Source organism: Chionomys nivalis, chromosome 19 (assembly GCF_950005125.1).
Source record: "Chionomys nivalis chromosome 19, mChiNiv1.1, whole genome shotgun sequence".
Classification (NCBI taxonomy): Eukaryota; Metazoa; Chordata; class Mammalia; order Rodentia; family Cricetidae; genus Chionomys; species Chionomys nivalis.
Window position 1 is genome coordinate 43050488 of NC_080104.1, and position 18899 is coordinate 43069386.

At 42.4% G+C, this 18899-nt stretch overlaps 2 protein-coding genes across 3 annotated transcripts in view; both read right to left on the bottom strand.

Moving 5' to 3' along the window:
* Vps26a (VPS26 retromer complex component A) overlaps window positions 1-11309 on the bottom strand; it is a 28046-nt gene extending 16737 nt beyond the window's left edge. Inside the window, exons 1-2 of the mRNA XM_057751996.1 lie at window positions 11190-11309; window positions 6561-6710 (exon numbers count right to left, since the gene is read on the bottom strand). Coding sequence (XP_057607979.1) covers window positions 6561-6710; window positions 11190-11192 — 153 coding nt within the window. The 5' untranslated portion in view covers window positions 11193-11309. The remainder of the gene's footprint in view (window positions 1-6560; window positions 6711-11189) is intronic.
* A 4482-nt stretch (window positions 11310-15791) lies between these two features.
* Srgn (serglycin) overlaps window positions 15792-18899 on the bottom strand; it is a 32335-nt gene continuing 29227 nt past the window's right edge. For both annotated transcript variants that reach the window (XM_057751620.1, XM_057751621.1), the window contains exons 3-4: window positions 17721-17868; window positions 15792-16467 (exon numbers count right to left, since the gene is read on the bottom strand). In XM_057751620.1, coding sequence (XP_057607603.1) covers window positions 16215-16467; window positions 17721-17868 — 401 coding nt within the window. In that variant the 3' untranslated portion in view covers window positions 15792-16214. The remainder of the gene's footprint in view (window positions 16468-17720; window positions 17869-18899) is intronic.

Consider the following 18899-nt stretch of genomic DNA (forward strand, 5'->3'; position numbering starts at 1 on the left):
AGAGTTTTTTTTACTTTCTGCCCTTCTTTATAAAGTTATAATACAAGGTACAGAACAGAACATAAAAGAAATTAAGCTGTATACAAATAAGAATTTTTTGCATAAACTCAAAAATATTCTTAAATTTTTTGTAAAAAGAGGTTTAATTTTTAAAGGTATTTGCACAAGAGCACCAAGACAATGCAACAGAGAAGCAATTCTCTTTTCAGTAAACGGGGCGGGGGGGAGGGCAGGTGGGCAAATGGATATTAACATTCAAAAGAACAACACTGGAAGACTACCTCACAGCACACAGATTTACTCAAAATGGATAAAGACCTAAGCGAGTACGACACCAAAATTCTCTCTCTCTCTCTCTTTTTTAAAAGATTTATTTATTTTATATATATAGTGTTCTGTCTGCATGTATGCCTGCAGGTCAGGAGAGGGTGCCAGATCTTACTACAGATGGTTGTGAGCCATCGTGTGGTTGCTGGTAATTGAACTTAGGACCTCTGGATGAGCAAGCAGTACTCTTAACCTCTGAGTCATCTCTCCAGTCCCCAGCAACCAAATTCTTAGTAGAAGATACAAGCATAACTTCAGGACTTTCACTTAGGCTGTGGTTTCCCAAAACTACCAGTAATAAAATTAAAAAACAGGTAAACTGGACTCCATCAAAATTTAAAATTTTTGTGCTGCAGAGACACCATCAACAACTGGAAAGCCACGGGGTGGTGGCAGCACACGTCTTTAATCCCAAGACTCCATCCAACACTTAAGAGGCAGAAGCTGGCGGATCTCTGAGTTCGAGGCGAGGCCAGCCTGATCTACAAAGCTAGTCTGAGGACAGCCAGGACAGCCAGGACTGTTACACAGAGAAATCCTGTCTCAAAAAGCAAAAACAAATAATAACTACAAAGCTGCCAGGCATGGTGGTGCACGCCTATAAACACAGCACTTAGGAGGTGGAGCCAAAGATCAGCAGTTCAAGGCCAGCCTTGGATATGTGAGCTAGGCCTTTACACTAAGACAGACATAAGAAAGAAACTACACGCCGGGCGGTGGTGGCGCACGCCTTTAATCCCAGCACTCGGGAGGCAGAGGCAGGCGGATCTCTGTGAGTTCGAGACCAGCCTGGTCTACAAGAGCTAGTTCCAGGACAGGCTCCAAAACCACAGAGAAACCCTGTCTCGAAAAACAAAAAACAAAAAAAAACAAAAAAAAACAAAAAAAAGAAAGAAACTACACAAGATCTGTGTGTGGTGGCACACACCTGTCATCCAGCAGAAGGCCAACCTGGGCTACAAGAGACTATCTCAAAAGTATATTTAAAAAAAGAAGAAGAAGAAGAGGAGGAGGAGGAGGAGGAGGAGGAGGAGGAGGAGGAGGAGGAGGAGGAGGAGGAGGAGAAGAAGAAGAAGAAGAAGAAGAAGAAGAAGAAGAAGAAGAAGAAGAAGAAGAAGAAGAAGAAGAAGAAGAAGAAGAAGAAGAAGAAGAAGAAGAAGAAGAAGAAATACAAGTGTCGTCAAGAATAATGAAAAATTAGCCGGGCGGTGGTGGCGCACGCCTTTAATCCCAGCACTCGGGAGGCAGAGGCAGGCGGATCTCTGTGAGTTTGAGACCAGCCTGGTCTACAAGAGCTAGTTCCAGGACAGGCTCCAAAACCACAGAGAAACCCTGTCTCGAAAAACCAAAAAAAAAAAAAAAAAAAAAAAAAAACGAAAAATTATAGAGTCTTCCCTTACCAGAGAAAACAGTGATGCAGCTACTCTCTAAATGCTGTCAGCTCCTCCAAGGGGAAGCAGAGCTGGCACACACCAGCAACTCTGTTCCTAAGTATACAGCTACAAATTGAAATCTTCACATTAACACATGGAAACATCTTTTGTTCTGAGGAGAGGGTAAAACAGGGCCTTAACTCTAACTCACTGTTAGAGTGTACTTGTACTGTATTACACTAAGTTTTAGCCATTATCCTGCTTCAACCTTTCAAGTGCTGGGATTACAGGTGTGAGCTACCACAACCAACTTGGCATATCCTTTACCACATGGATACAATATAGAAGGAATATTATTCAGAACAAAATGGATTGCTAACACATGTTCTGATACATAGGGGGGATCTTTTAAAGCATGCTCGATAAAGGGCAAATTTATGCAACTACTTATACAAAACAGTTGTAGCCTGGTCTACAGAGAGATTTCTGGAACAGGCTCCAAAGCTACACTGAGAAACCCTGCCTCGAAAAAAAGAAAACAAAATAAAACAAAAGACACAAGCAATACCATTAGGCTGTTTGGTTAAAATGACAAATTAGGGCTGGCAAGGCAATTCACTAAGTAAAGGCACTTGCCATCAATATTGCTGACCTGAGTTTGATCCTAGAACCTAACATGACGAAAGAAAAAAATTCAATTTCCACAAGTTATCCTATAATCTCTATACGCATCCTTATGGTATGTACCCTTGCCCACTCCCTCATAAAATAAATGTTTAAAAAAATTTTAACATAAAAAATGCCTTTAAGTCCTTGTTGTCTATATTTTCAATGAAACAATACCAACAAGAATTGAATAGGCAAAAATTTTCCTGTGATAAATCAGAGTAACAAAACATATACTAATCATTATTAATAACCTTACAATGAGTTACTAATCTAAAGACCATAGAGGACTTCAGAATATCTAGAAATACTATGTCTGGTAAGCAAAGTCAATGCCTTTTATAAAAGAGGACAAGAGATCTTTCTTTTTCTTATTTTTTTTTTTAAATATTTATTTATTTATTATGTATACAATATTCTGTCTGTGTATATGTCTGAAAGCCAGAAGAGGGCACCAGACCCCATTACGGATGGTTGTGAGCCACCATGTGGTTGCTGGGAATTGAACTCAGGACCTTTGGAAGAGCAGGCAATGCTCTTAACCTCTGAGCTATCTCTCCAGCCCCCTTTTTTTTTTTTTTTTTTTTTTTTAATTTTATTTATTTATTATGTATAATAACATTCTGCCTCAATGTATGCCCGCACACCAGAGGAGGGCGCCAGATCTCAGTACAGATGGTTGTAAGCCACCATGTGGTTGCTGGGAATTGAACTCAGGACCTCTGGAGGAGCAGCCACTGCTCTTAACCACTGAGCCATCTCTCCAGCCCGAGATCTTTCTTGAATAGAGTTAAAATATTTTTAAATTTAAAATATAGTTTAAGAGAATGAGGTAGAACACTTGCTACCCGAGCCTTGAAAAGAGAGAATGCTCAGTGAAAGGAACCACACTCAAAGCCACAGTGCGACTCCATTTCTATGCAATGTCCAGAACAGGCAACTCAATAGAAAAACAAAGTAGATTTGTAGATGAGAGATTTGCAGGTAGTGGATACTGTTTCTGTTCAGAGGGATAAATGTTCTGAAGTCAGTGGTGAAAGCGGCACAATTCTGGAAATACAGCAGGTAGCAACTGAACAAGATTAGAGCCAATTTTATGTATATAAATTACAACTTAATTAGAATATTTAAGAGGAATAAAGAAAGAGGTATGTGCCACAGAAAATCCAAGAAAACAGAACAAAGAAGCCAGAACAGACCCACATGACCTTTGCTTTGTGACAAAGGTGACATTATAGCACAATGAGAGGAAGGACAGCTGGTTCAGTATATGCCCTGGATTAATTATAGAACCAAGTGTGGGGCACATTTGACTTTTACAATAAAGCAAAATCAATTCCAAATGAATGAAGAACCAGGGCAGGACATATAATTTAAAAACTTAAGTGAAAGAAAACAGAATAACTTTGTGTCCTGAATGTAGATGAAAAATGTCTAGACTAGATCTGAAAAGAACAAAGGAAACATCAACATCTGCTAACTAGAAGACAGAAATAAAAAAAAGTGAGTGGAAAGTCAAGAAAATAGAGGGAATTAAAAAACAAGAAAGTCTGGGAGTGGTGTTGAACACCTTTAATCCCAACACTCTGGAGGCAGAGGCAGAGGTAGGCAGATCTCTGAGTAAGAGGATAGCCTGGTGAATATACTAAGTTCTAGTCCAGCAAAGGCTACAGGAGAGGGACACAGACTTTCAATCAAAGGAGGCAGAGGCAGTTGGATGTCTGAGTTCAAACCAACCTAGTGTACACAGTGAATTTAAGACAGCCAAGGCTACACAGAAAAACCCTTTTTCAACCACCATCCTCACAAAAGGGGGGGGGGGGGCAACGCTACAACCAAATAAAACCTTTTCCTCTTTTAGACAGGCTCTCATGTAGCACTCAGAATCCCAAATGCTAGGATTACTGGAGTGTACCACCATACCCAGCTATACAAGACTCTTAACAAAAAGAGGCCAGTGGCTCAGCAGGTAAAAGTTCTTGTCATGCAAGCTCCAGAACCAATGTAGGAAAGGAAACCATGTAAAAAGTCAGATGTGGCGCACGCATATCTGTAATCCTAGCTCCAGCACTCTAACAGCAGATAGAAATGGGAAAATCACCTAGACCTTCACATATGCAGCCAGTGGGAAAAATAAGAAACTCTGCCTCTAAAACAGGGCAGAAGGAGCAAACAGAGGCCAGAAAAGTTGTCCTCTGACCTCCACATGCTCTCTGTATACCCACACTCTCACATTCACACACACACACACAAATAAAAATAAATCTTAAAATATATATAAAGTCCTACATACCAATATGAGAGTCAATTAAGTAGTAGCTGAGCAGAACTTGGAAACAGTCAAGACAGTCTTCAGCGGGTAAATGGAAAATATCAAAACGCTGGTATCCATACAAAAGACATATACACGTATTTTGAAACAGCCTCACTCTGTAGTTCAGGCTTGTCTGGAAATTACTACGTAAGCAGGCAAGGGTAGCCACAATCTTGAAGCAACCCACCAGCCTTTTCAGCACTCCAAATGCTTAAAAGTGTAGGCATGAGCCACGGCCAGCACAAGAGTATTATTTAATGTTAAAAACAAATGTGCTACCAAGTCACAAAAAGACACTGAGAAACATCAAACAAACATAGAAAGTAATCTAAAAAAGCTTCATAATGTATGATTCCAACTATATGGCATTCTGAAAAGGTAAAATCATAATGGCATAGGCTTTGGAGACTGGTGTGGATAGAGGTGCCAGTGAGATACAAACAGGTGAAACAGAGGGGAATTTGTAAGATAATTAAGTCATGATATTGTAGGATAATTCTTCAAGATCTTCAAATGATGGATACAAAACAATTTGTGTTTATCAAAACCCACAGAACATGTAATAAATCAAGAGTGAAACCCTAGCCAGGCGGTGGTGGCACACACCATTAATCCTACCACTCGGTAGACAGAGGCAGGTAGATCTCTGTGAGTTCAAGGCCAGCCTGGCCTACAGAGTGAGTTCCAGGACAGGTTCCAATGCTACACAGAGAAACCCTGTCTCAAAAAACAAAAACAAAAAACAACAACAACAACAAAAAAAAAAAAAAACAAAAAAAAGTGGACCTTAACTAACATTATAAACTAATCTGCCAATACTGGTTCATCAGTTCTTTACATCCTTTACTTTTTGGGTTTTTTGTTGTTTTGTTTTTAAAACAGGTTGGCTTGTGCTGTCTATGTAACTAAAGATGACCCTAACATCCATACCTCAGGTCTCCACCAAGCACTGGGATTACAGTCACATACCACTATGGCTGGCTTACGTTCATTTATTTGTAAAACTATACCACACTAAACTAGGTATAATAGTTTATGCAGTCAATTCCAGAACTCAGGAGGCTGAGGCAGGAAGACTAAATCACTGTAGTCTAAGGTCAGCCTGGATTACATGATCCTACCTCAATATATAATAATAACAAGCAAATATTGTATTGTTATGTTATATAAGAAGGCACAGTGAAGAAGAGGCAACATAAAGAGCTTTCAATTTTACCCAATTTTTCTGAAAATCTAAAACGGTTCTAAAAAAATACAGCGTTAGACAGGTATGATAGTCTATGTCTGTAATCCCAGTATTTCAGAGATAGAGGCAGGAGAAGGCCCATAATTTTAACACAGGGAGTTTCAGGCCCACCTGAGTTACATGAGACAAGAAGGAAAAAAGGATTTTACATATTGCTGAGTAATGAAAAGGCAAGAGAGGTGTGAGTCTTACAGAAGGAGGAGCTTAAATGTATCTAATTATACACATATTCCGAAGAAGCTGAAGTGCCTCCCCCAGAATGAAGAAGCACAGGCAAATGAGACATGAGAGCACAGAAGAGCGAGCTACATAAAGTCAGAAAGAACCTCTCGTATGCCACACCAGACCACTACTCCACATCTCTCCAACTCAATTTAAAGCAGAAATTCTCCAAAGCTCAAGATACAGTCACCAGCAAAACAATGTCTGTGAAATTCAAAGACTCTACCCTAGAACCCTTCCTTCCATGAAAACATCTTCCATTATTGCTATTAATACATCAAGGATTTTAGTTGACCTTCAGAAAAAGGACTTTGTTTCTAATACAATCATCCAAATGTATGTACAGCACAGAATATTTTAGTAACTGATTCTAATAACCTAAAATTAGGTAATTTACCAAACAGAAGTTTACCTTTCCTGAAACAGATTCTCCATCATAGAAGAGATAGTGTTTTTCTACTTTGCCATCTTCAGTTTTCATTTCTGCCATTTTCCTGGTTTCCCCATCATTAAGGGAAACATCGATCTCACAAATAGGACCAAAAAAGCCTCCAAGAAAACTCTGAAACAAAATAAAGATGCTCATTAGTATCATGCTTAGCCAGTCACCACACTTTGAAATTCAAACTTAATTACTTGATTTTAAAACCAATCAAATTACTCATCTATGAGTTAAAAAGTATTAAATTCTACATGAAAATGAACATACATGCACCCAATCCCCAGCACTGCCAGCAAATCAAGGCAACAACCTGAACTGAGTACAGTGTACATGCAGTTAACACTGAAATTCGCACAATTTGGAGAATAAACTTCATGTTAATTTTTACTACCAAAATGAAAAAAGAACATGCTATAACTCAGTCATTTCCACAAATAACCTACATAATAATCAAATACTAACTTTTCAAAAATATAAGAAGTCAATTTCTTATATCCAAGTTTGAAAAGCTGCAACTTTTAGATAGATCTGTAAGTCACTCTTCCATCAGAGAGAAACCTGCACAGTCTAAACTACCTCTTCAAATTCCAGGGTCATCACACTGTCCTAATTACCATAAAGCCTCTGCTCTATCGCGTCTGGACAGAATGTGTTACGACACGTAAGACTTTTGAGTAATCCTGGCACTAACTAGCATTAGAGGCTGTGAAATTCCTATAAATATTTCCAAAAAAATATATAAGCACTGTAACTTCAGATGACTGCTTCCCAATTGTAGGGCCCGGGTCTACCCTTGTTCTTGGGGTTCATCTTGAAGACAGTTTCTGGTCAGCCAGCTAAAACATTGTTCCTCTGCTCCCTCTGCTCCGACTGGTGATTAGGGCATTGTTGACTCCATCTTTGGTATGGTAATTTCCCACCTGCCCGGGCGGAAATCCTTGTGCAGCAGCTAGGTATATAAGGATTTCCCCAAGGCTGAATAAACGGCATTCGGCTGGCATTCGGCTGGCATTCGGCTGATCTCCTTTCGAATGACCCAGGTCTCTTTGTGTTTTCTTTCAATCTCCAGGCCCTTGCCCGACTCACGTACGGTACAGTGGCATGAACTGTACCGAGGGAGTAACACAGAATCAGGTGTTACACCCAATGACAAAGCACTCTAGCTGGCAAAGCAGCAACTAATAATGAGCACACACTAGTAATGGTTCCAACATCTAGATACAGCCATGAGCTGTGTGACCACTGATGACAGTGTTCTAGTCTTTAAAATGTATCCTTTCTCATGTGTGCTTTGATGGGGTCCTTCTGTGTTGTGTGATTTGGTCTCTATCCAGAAAGCTTTGCAGTCCTCCTACCTCAGCTTTCAAGGCAGCTAGGTCCACAGGCACACCCCTCCACACCAGTGCCTATATCCCCCCATTTCTACTCTACTTTGCACAAGAAAACCAAAGTGACCTTTTAAAAACATTCATCTGATCATGTTAAGTAAAATAATCTCAAAAAGATATATATTTAACTACATGTACACACAAACACACACGAATGTCATGAAAGTAGAAAGGAATTATTTGGAGAAGAGAAGACTAGCAAGGAAGGGGAATGATGACAGAGAGTTAAAAAGGGTGCAAATACAAGCAAAATATAATGATACCTAAGTATGAAAATATGGGAACTGGGGAGAGGACCTGAGTTCAGATCTCCAGCACCCATGTGAGAAAAAAAAAAAACAGTCTTGAAAAAAAGAAAAAAGAATTGCCACAAATTCAAGCCCTATTTGAGGTACACACAGAGGAATACGAGGTCAACAAGGTCCACATAGAGAGAGATCATGCATTGGGGGCTGGAGAGATGGCTCAGTGGTTAAGAGCATTGCCTGCTCTTCCAAAGGTCCTGAGTTCAATTCCCAGCAACCACATGGTGGCTCACAATCATTTGTAATGAGGTCTGGTGCCCTCTTCTGGCCTGCAGGCATACACACAAACAGAATATTGTATACATAATAAGTAAATAAATAAATATTTAAAAAAAAGAAAAAGAAAGATCATGCATTAAAAAATAACAATATAAAAAGATACTTAAGAGCCGGGCGGTGGCACAAGCCTTTAATCCCAGCACTAGTGAGACAGAGGCAGGCAGATCTTTGTGAGTTCGAGGCCAGCCTGGTCTACAACAGCTAGTTCCAGGACAAGCTCCAAAGCTACAGAGAAACCCTATCTCAAAAAACCAAAACCAAACCAAAACAAAACAAAAACAGCCACTTAAGGAAATGCTCAAATCCTTAGTCATCAGAGAAATGCAAATCAAAACAACTCTGAGATTCCATCTTACACCTGTAAGAATGGCCAAGATAAAAAACACTGATGACAACTTATGCTGGAGAGGTTGTGGGGGAAAGGGAACACTTCTGCATTGCTGGTAGGAGTGCAAGCTGGTACAGCCCCTTTGGATGTCAGTGTGGCGACTTCTTAGAAAATTAGGAAACAACCTTCCTCAAGACCCAGTAATACCACTTTTGGGTATATATCCAAAGGATGCTCAATTGTACCACAAGGACATGTGCTCAACTATGTTCATAGCAGCATTGTTTGTCATAGCCAGAACCTGGAAACAATCTAAATGCCCGTCGATAAGGAAAATGTGGTACATTTACACAATGGAGTACTACACAGCAGAAAAAAATAACGACATCTTGAATTTTGCAGGCAAATGGATGGAGCTAGAAAACATTATTTTGAGTGAGGTAACCCAGACCCAGAAAGACAATTAATTATCACATGTACTCACTCATAAGTGGTTTTTAAACATAAGGCAAAGAAAACCAGCCTACAAATCACAATCCCAGAGAACCTAGACAACAATGGGGACTCTTAAGAGAGACATACATAGATCTAATCTACACGGGAAGTAGAAAAGGACAAGATCTCCTGAGTAAATTGGGAGCATGGGGACCTTGGGAGAGGGTTGAAGGGGAGGTAAGAGTCAGGGAGGGAAGCAAAGGAAAATGAAGATTTCAATAAAAATCAATAATATTTTTAAATGCATAAATAATAAAAAATAAAATTAACATTATAAATAGAAACCACACATACAAAAAAAAACCCAATATTCTTTCTTATAATATGAAATGCCAGTATTGAGCATTACCATCTAACAAAATGACATGTGGATATAGAGAGAATGTAATAAACTTTTTGATCTCCAATAAGAATATTTCTAAGACTGGTTGAAGTTAAAAAACAGAACTTGAAGGAAAAAAATAATCAAAATATATGTGAATTTTCTTTTCATCAAGGGGAAAAAAGAAATGGAGCTCAGGGGAGCTCAAGGCTTCCACAATGTATTCAGAGCCCACTCACAATGAAACAGCAAATTCTCATACATACATGTGTGGCCATTTCAAGGTTTTAAAGCTTTACAATTTCGTTTGTCTGGCCAATATCTTGAACACAACTAGAAGGACTAATTACAAATATAATCAAAAAGTAAGAGAGCTATTTAGTTTTCTTTTCAAATTGTGAGAAATGAAAGGGTTCCTTAAGACCCAAATAATTCCTTCTTAGTTGTTTATTGCCTTTGTAATTTCCACCTTAACTAATTACCCGAACAAATGGTTAACTCCTTAATCTGCAGCTGCATGGGGGCAGGGGTTAGTCTTACTGTTTATCTGTCCCTGGACTCACAAAAGTACTTAAGAAAACCCTCCCAGAATAAACTTCCCTCTTTCCCCTCTCCCCATCTCTAGAAAAGCAACACGATTTCTGACTTTTCAATTATTTAATCAAAGCAAAGCAAAGTTTTTAAAATAGACCCGGCTGGCGTGGTCTAAAAAATATCAAGCAGATTATTAAAACTGGTGAGCTTAAAAAGAGCAGGTGGCACACTGTCGCCTCTCCGGGTGTACAGGCTAAACATGAGCCAAAAGCTCCAATCTAAAACTGCCGGCACACAGTTAAACACTACCGTGCCCAATGGTGTTTCCCATTAAGTGTGCTTAAGTGCTCTGATTTTCCTCCCTCCCTGGCTCCCAAGACATTGCAACATCCCAAAGCGCTAAGTTGTAGAAACCGCTTAGGGAAGGAAGTGAAACCAAGCGCTTGAATCGGTGTTTGGAGATAAATGAGGGTCCCCGTTCCGACACCCTTTGCTCTTTTCCCCTATCCTAGTCTACAAATGGCAAAAGCCTCCACCCGGGTCATGAAATCTCAGAAAGTCCCCACATGCAGCTTAAAGAAAAGCGGACTCTATCGAGCTCGGGACGAGGAAGGTGAGCAGGTCTAGCCAGAGTACGGAACTGAGGGTCTGGCCACGGGCTGTCCTCGGCTACCTTGGAAGGCGAGGCCGCGGGGCTCCGGCTCGGCGGACTGCGGGGGCCCAGCCACGGCCCCCAAAGCCGGTCCAAGAAGGCAGGTAGAGGCTCCGACATGGCCAGGACAGTACGGCCGGCCGCAGGTGCTCAGGCCTGGCCGGGACCGGGCAGCCGTCAGGCCTCACCGCTCCGCGCCCCTTCTCTGCAGGCTCGGCACCGCACCCGCCGTTGGAGTCCCGCCACGCGCACCGAGTCCCCGTGGGAGACGGCCGCACAGACCTCCGCGCACTCACCATTGTCACCGCCGCCGGGTCCCCCACTTCACTTGGCTTTTCCTCGGGAGAACTCCCAGCCCGGCTGCCTGCGCCCCGCCGCACGTCACGTGACCGTAGGCCACCAGCCGCACGTGACCACTCTTTCCCTCTCCGCCCTCCTCCACTCTGGCCACGCCCACTGAAGGCACGCCCTTCAGAAAGGCCGTTTGGAGGCGGAGTTTCTTTGCTCCGCCCTTCATGTGAGAGGCGTGGTCGTTGTGGCTGACGTCAGGTGGGAGGGGTCGAAGCGCGGTCTCCCAATCCACCAAAACCTAGAGCTGTCACGTGACGAGCAGTGAGCCCTGGAACTCCCACCCGGCCCACGCGTTTCCTCCTCCCCGGTGAAGTTTGGGGGCTCGGAAGGAAGCGCGGGGTTGTTGGAGAGGAAATTTTTGCAGGCTTGCTGCATTCCCGACCTTCGCACCTTCCCTCACCTAAAGTGGTTTCCCGCCTCAACCCCAAGACCAATAGGGAGAAAAACTAATCTTAGAGCCCGTTCTCTGCAGTCCGGGAAGACCTCGCGACCCGTCCGCCCAAGGACCGGAGACTGGGCTCACAAACGGGTTCCGCCCTCTTCCCTAGTTTCAGCCCTTCCGGAAAGTTCCGGGAGAGTGCAAAGAACCGTGACCCCATCGTTGTTAGTGCGGGCCTAGAAGAGCTGAGGGTGGAGGAAATACCATGAAGGCTCCCGAGCTGAACCTGTACTCGAATTCGGGAGAGGGGGAACGTCTTCCCGTCAAAGCAAAACTCAACGTGGGAAGCAGTGCAAGTCTAAAATGTTTAAAGGTTGATATGAGATTTTGGTCTCTAATAAAAACAAAATTCAAATGCTGGAAATTCGCTTTTTTATCCCCCCAAAGACAGTGTCTTACGTAGTGTATGCTGGCCTCAGTGGAGCAATCTTGCTTGGTCCTTCCTCCACTTCCAAAGTGCTTCCCAAAGCTGGGATTGCAGCAGTTATGGCCAACGGTTTTATGCACTGCTGCAAATGAAACCTTGGGCTTCCCGCACGTTTAGAGGGAGAAACTGTATTATTTGAGAACAAGATTTAAAGATTTCTATGCCAGGAAGTTTGGGCCAGATGGATGTTTGTGTATCTATTTATTGTTGAGACAGGGTTTCACTGGCTGGAACACTCTATGTAACCCAGGCTATCAAGAAACACATCCGTCCTACCTTCAGCCTTCTCAGTACTGGGGGTTACCAGCCTGTGTTGCCACTCACTGGCCAGATTTACAAAAAGGTAAAATAGTATGGAGACAGAGAAGGAGTTTATAGCTCAAAACAGCCTTGATTAAAAACCCGTGACTTGAGCAGTGGGTGGTGCAAGCCTTTATTCAGAGGCACTTGGGAGGCAGAGGCAGATTTCTGACTTTGAGGCCAGCCTGGTCTACATAGTGAATTCCAGTACAGCCAGGGCTACTCAGAGAAACCTTAAAGGATGGGGGTGGACACTGGATGGAACAGTGAATCAGATTTCTTGGACAAAGGAGCACCAGCCACTCCGTAGGGAAGGAAAAGACAGGCAGAGTGGTTCATAGCCGTAATCCCAGCATTCTGGGCCCTGTTACTGTTGAGACACTGTTACAAAGAAACAAGAGAGAACAACAATTGCAGATAGTCTAAGATCCGAGCGCTTAACTGCGTGCACATGATTCTAATACCATTTGTTCAAAAACTTTCCCCTCTAAATTGCTGTGGTATGCTTGTTCAAAAATCTATTAATGGGGCTGGAAAGATGGCTCAGCTAAATGAAGAGCATATGCTTGCTACACCTCCAGAGGATGAGATTTAATTCCCAGGGGCTAGATAGTGGCTCCCAAAGAGGGGGATAGGATGCCCTCTGCTGTCCTCCATTGTTACCATTGTACATGCTGTGCACAGACATTCAGCAAAATAACCATATACATAAAAGGGTTTGGGATTTGTTTTTAAATCATTTGACTATAGAATGCTGGATTTCTTTCTATACTTCTTGTTTGTTTGTTTGTTTGTTTGTTTGTTTGAGACAGGGTTCCTCCGTAAAACAGTCCTGCTTGTCCTGGAACTCACTTTGTAGACCAGGTTGTCTTCTAACTCAGAGATCCACCTGCCTCTGTCTCCCAAGTGCTGGGATTAAAGGCGTGTGCCACTACCTCCTACCCAATATTTCTTAAAGAATTTTTACATCAAAGAGTTGAATGGTTATGCTACTAATGTCTTATTTTCTACAGACTACCTGTCTGTTTTTTTAAAAAAAAACAGGGTTACACTTTGTAGGCCTGTCTGCCTGAGAACTCACTATGGAGACCAGAATTGACTCACCTGCCTCCCCTTAGGAAGAGTAGGGATTAGAGAACTTTGCCACCATTCCTGGCTTCCATAAAATGCTGATGACCCATGCAATAGGTAATGAATTTAACGATAGCAATGTTACCGATGAGACATAAGCCACTAAGTGATCAATTCCACAAAGCAATTCTAAAGAGGGGAAGACTACTCCTGGGTGATTATTTGGAAATGTTTGGGAGTATTTACCCTGACATCTATGGGAACAATTACTGGGTAATATGGAGAGGAGTTGGGGACATAGCTAAACATTCCACAATAAACAGGACATCCCCCTGCAACAAAGAAGTCCTGTCCAGAGATTTGGAGTATAGCTTCGTGGCAGAGACTTAGGTTCAATCATCCGTTCAACCAGAGGAGAAGAAGAAAGATGAGAAGAAAACAAAGAAATCCTTCAGAAAGCACCAAAAATGACAAGAATAAGAAATCCTGGTTGGGCTGGAGAGATGGCTCAGTGGTTAAGAGCATTGCCTCCTCTTCCAAAGGTCCTGAGTTCAATTCCCAGCAACCACATGGTGACTCTCAACCATCTGTAATGAGGTCTGATGCCCTCTTCTGGCCTGCAGACATACACACAGACAGAATATTGTATGCATAATAAATAAATAAATATTTAAAAAAAAAGAAATCCTGGTTTAGCATAGAAGGCAGAATACCCAAAGATATAAATATAATAGTATTTTAAACAGTGATTGAAATACTAAGACAAGCTGGGCAGTGGTGGCATAGGCCTTTAATCTCAGCACTTGGGAAACAGAGGCAGGTGAATTTCTGTGAGTTCGAAGCTAGTTTGGTCTACAGAGCGAGTTCCAGGATAGGCTTCAAAGTTATACAGAGAAAGCCTATGTTGGAAAAAAAATTAATAAAACAACAGTAACAAACAGCTTCACCCCCTCATCTCTGATGTATTAGCATTACATTTGTAATTATTATCGATTTTGGAAAAAAGCATGTTTAATAAAAAAGTATTACAATTATGTGTTTCCACCACTATATTGTGAATGCTCATAAATCTTCCTAATGGTTTGGTCCTTGACTAAAAAGAGTACAATATCAAAAGGAACCTCCATCGACACCTGAGTGTCCTCTATCCTTTCTCAGATATGCAGCAACCCATCCCGGGATTAGCTCCATTACTCCCAAGGTGAGTCCTGTTTTTGGTTCTCATCTCTAGGCATCCATGGATTAAAATGTCATGCTTATAGTCAGTGGGACTCTCACACTGTACCCTAGTGGAAATAGTTCCCCCAGGAGCAGAACATCTGTTCTGTTTCCTTTCTGTTGCTCTGATAAAAGATTCTGACTGAAAGCAACTTAGAGGAGGAAAAGGATCTGCTGGGCTAACACTTCCAGGTCACAGTTCATCACTGAGAGAAATCAAGGCAGGAACTCAAGGCTGGAGAGGGAAGCAGAATCCCTGAAGGACTGCTGATTCTTTAGCAAGCTAGCTTTCTGGACAACCCACCGAGGAATGGTGCTACCCACAGTAAGCTAGACCTTCCTGTGTTGATTATCAATACAATCCCCATAGGCCAATACGATCTGGGAGATTTCTCAATGGGAACTTTCTTCTTAGATGGCCCTAGGCTTCGTCAGGTTCAGGAATGGATAGCGCAAATGCAAATGAGTCTCTAATTTCTGCTTCTTCCTTCTTAGACCCATGAATTCTGACTCTTAAGGACAAGGAATCATACAAAGATGCTGAATTCGTTTTGGGAGTTTGTTTTTAAAAACATTTGTGCATTCCTGGTGTCCATGGAAGCCAGAAAGTGACATCGGCTCTTATGTTGTGAGCTGCCATCTGAGTTTTGGGAACTAAACCTAGTTCCACTGGAAGAGCAAAGTGCTCTTGACCACCAAGCCATTTCTCCAGCCCAATGATATCTCTCTCTCTCTGTCTCTCTCTGTCTCTGTCACTCTCTATATATACACACACACATACATACACACAGAGATAGATATACATTTTTTAAAAGATCGTTTTAAAAGTAATTATTTCCTGGAGGAGAAAAAGAAATCCCTGGACAGCTTCCCCCCTTAGGTTATATCTTTGCTTTAGTAGAGTGACATTTGAAATTAAACAGGCATCTATGGCAAAGGCCAAGCACGGAGAAGCATTGAGAACACACCGTGTGGTACTGGAAGCATTAAGTTTCTAACTGCACAACCCACAGCAATTTCAGATAAACAACATTCACTGCTTCTCCATCGCATCCACAGCACAACAGAAACCAGGTCACATAACCACTGTAGGAGGTCACTCTTTCGTTTTATTTTATTTTAAATCATAAAAAGGAGTATTTCTGTAACTCGCAATGTGAGTCGCGTTCCTAACACTTTAGGTATGGAATATTATTGTTCATCAATTTGCTATTCAAGTTGAATTTTTCAAAAACAGCATGGCTTGTAAAAGTTGTTGCATAATAACGGGGGTGTGAGTTAATTTCATAATGTTGATCCAATACACATATAAATGCAGATATTTTCTAAAGCAATAACAGCATTAAAGTATAACTCCTTAAGAACTCAGGAGGAAAGGGTGACAGAATTTAAGAGTCTTTTCCAGGTATTTTAAATTTTCTGTAAAGCTCTTTATCCCAAGACTGATCATTTAAACATGGAACACCAAGTACAGAAGACCTTGTTGTGGAGGTGGGGAAACAGAAATGAACACTTTCATATAATAAAATCTTCTGGTTGCTCTTGGTTTGGCTCGTGGAGCATCCTGTCTAAAGGCCTATAGTTGTAATAGAAAACATCGCTGTCATCTGCTGGCGGGTATTCCCATTCCATGTCGCCTAGGAAGCCACTTCCTGAGCCAGAGCCTGAACCAGAGCCAGAACCAGAGCCAGAGCCCGATCCGGAGCCAGAGCCCGACCCAGAAACATCTTCAGAAATAGGGAAGAAATTATCCGGAAATCCTCTCGTCCTGAAATACAAAGAAAAATATAAAATTATACTTATAAATAATGTAGTTTTAATGTTTTAACATAAAGAAATAAGCTGGGCATGGAGCAACACAAATGATTGCAGCTTTTGGGCAGCGGAGGCTGCAGGATCTGAAGTTTGAAGTCATTCTTGGATCCATGGTGAACTGCAGCCAGCATGGGCTATCCAACCCTTCTTCCAACAACAAAAATGGGGTCAGGGTAAGGAGCATAGTGGGGAGTGGAGGCAGAACATGGAAATCAATTTAGGCACTCAGTTGTTCAAATTCAAGGAGTTAAAACTGTCTTCAATGCTTCCAAACAAAAGGCCAGGGCTGAAGAGACAACTCGGAGGTTAAGAGCAATGGCTGTTCTTGCAGAGGATCTGGGTTCAGTTCCCAGCATCCACATTGAGGCTCACAACCACCTATAACTCCAGTGAAGTGGTCAAGTAACCTAAACACAGAGACACAATCAATAGCTGTGTCTCAATCACCAAATACTCTGGATCGAGAAGCAGGAGTCCAACTGTATGTGTCGGGAGAGGAGGGCAAGCATAAGCACCCATTCTAGGAAGGGCTGATCCCAGCATTTGAGAGGCAGAGGCAGGTAGATCTCTGATTTCAAGGCCAGTCTCATCCACAGTGCGGGTTTCAGGAAAGAGATTCCCATATAGTGACATGAGATCCTGTCTCAAAAAGAAATTTTGATATAATGAAGATCAGAGTGGGGAAATAGCTGTAAAGATAGAGAGTCAGGGTGGTCCATCGATGTCAGGAAGTCCTAGACTATGTCTGCATACTGATGGGAGAAGATGCTGGATCCAGAGAGGCTAGATTAGAATAGAAGTCTGAGACAAGGTGGTGGGTATAGGGTACAGGGAAACTGAATATTTAACCCAAGGGAAGGAGTAGGAGTAGTAGGGAAGTGGAGCCAGCAAGAGACAGCAAAGGAACCAGAGATAACCAACTGGCCTCTTCCCACAGCAGCCAGTAAGATGGCTCATCACGTAAAGGAGCCTGCCATCAAGATCGATGACTTCGCTTCAATCCCCTAGACAATAACTCACTCCTGTAAAATGTCCTCCAACCACCACACCTTCCGCAAAGCATGCTCCTGCAGGCAAACACGCACACACAAATGAAATACAAAAGTACGCTGTTCCTCAGCTGTAGACGATGACAGCGCCACCACAGCAGGAACCTGAAGAGAAACACTCTGCCACTTCTGAGAGATCAGACTCAAGTCCACTTACAGAACAGGATTGCTCATTGGAGGGCCAACGTCGTGGGGTCCATCTGCCATTAGGTCAAACAGGGGTCCCTTCTCCTCCACGCAGTTTGCAGAGATGCTATCGGGATTGCAGCGTACCCACTGGTACCTGGCTCTCCGAGCAGGATAACCTGTCCGAACAAGGAACCCACAAGGTGGTAAGTATCTCTCATATTGGAATGATTACACTCTGTCTCTAACAAGTTAAATAGATTCTTTCTTTTATTTTTCTTTCAAAACAGCATGTCTCTATATATCCCTGACTGTCCTGGAACTCACTCTATAAATCAGGCTGGCCTCAAACTCAGAGATCCTCCTGCCTCTGCTTCCCAAGTTCACATGCACAACCACTGCCTAGCTGATTAAAATTATTTTTATTTTTATTTATTCATTTATTCATTTATTTTGGTTTTTTGAGACAGGCTTCTCTGTGTAACAGCCCTAGCTGTCCTGAAACTAGCTCTTGTAGACCAGGCTGGCCTTGACCTCACAGAGATCTGCCTGCCTCTGCCTCCCGAGTGCTGGGATTAAAGGCGTGCACTACCACTGCCTAGTCCTAATTTAAAATTGTTTAAACCTACATTTTATTGATTGACTTGGGGGAGAAGCATGTGTGTACTAAAGCACACAAGTGAAGGTCAGAGGAGGGTTTTTAGGAGCCGATTCTCTCCTTCTACCACATGGGTTTCAGGGATTTGACTCCGGTCATTGGGCTTAGCGCCATTACCCGCTTGTGGCATCTTGATGGTTCCTATACAGAGACCAGAGCTTCTTGCCACCTCTTTTGGATTTTTTGTTCTGTTTTGTATTTTTTGACAGCATCTCACACTGTAGCCAGGGCTGGCCTGGACATTCTACGTAAGCCAGGATGGCAGGAAGCTTGTGGAGATCTTCAAGCCTCTGCCTCCCGACTAGCCTCAAATGTTTAGAGTGCAGGTGCTCAGCACCTGTGAGCGGCTCATCTCCCCACCCATGGACAGGCTTGATGCACACCAGTCCAGCTCGTAATCACCCAGCAATGAGGAGCGCGCCTAGAACTCTCGCCATGGAGGGGAAGTGGTTTGACAGCTCAGGATGGAAGAGGAGGGAACATTTCAGAGAAATGGTAAGGTGACCACTTGTCACAGGATATGGATCAAAGGGTAATAGAAGTTCTGGAAGA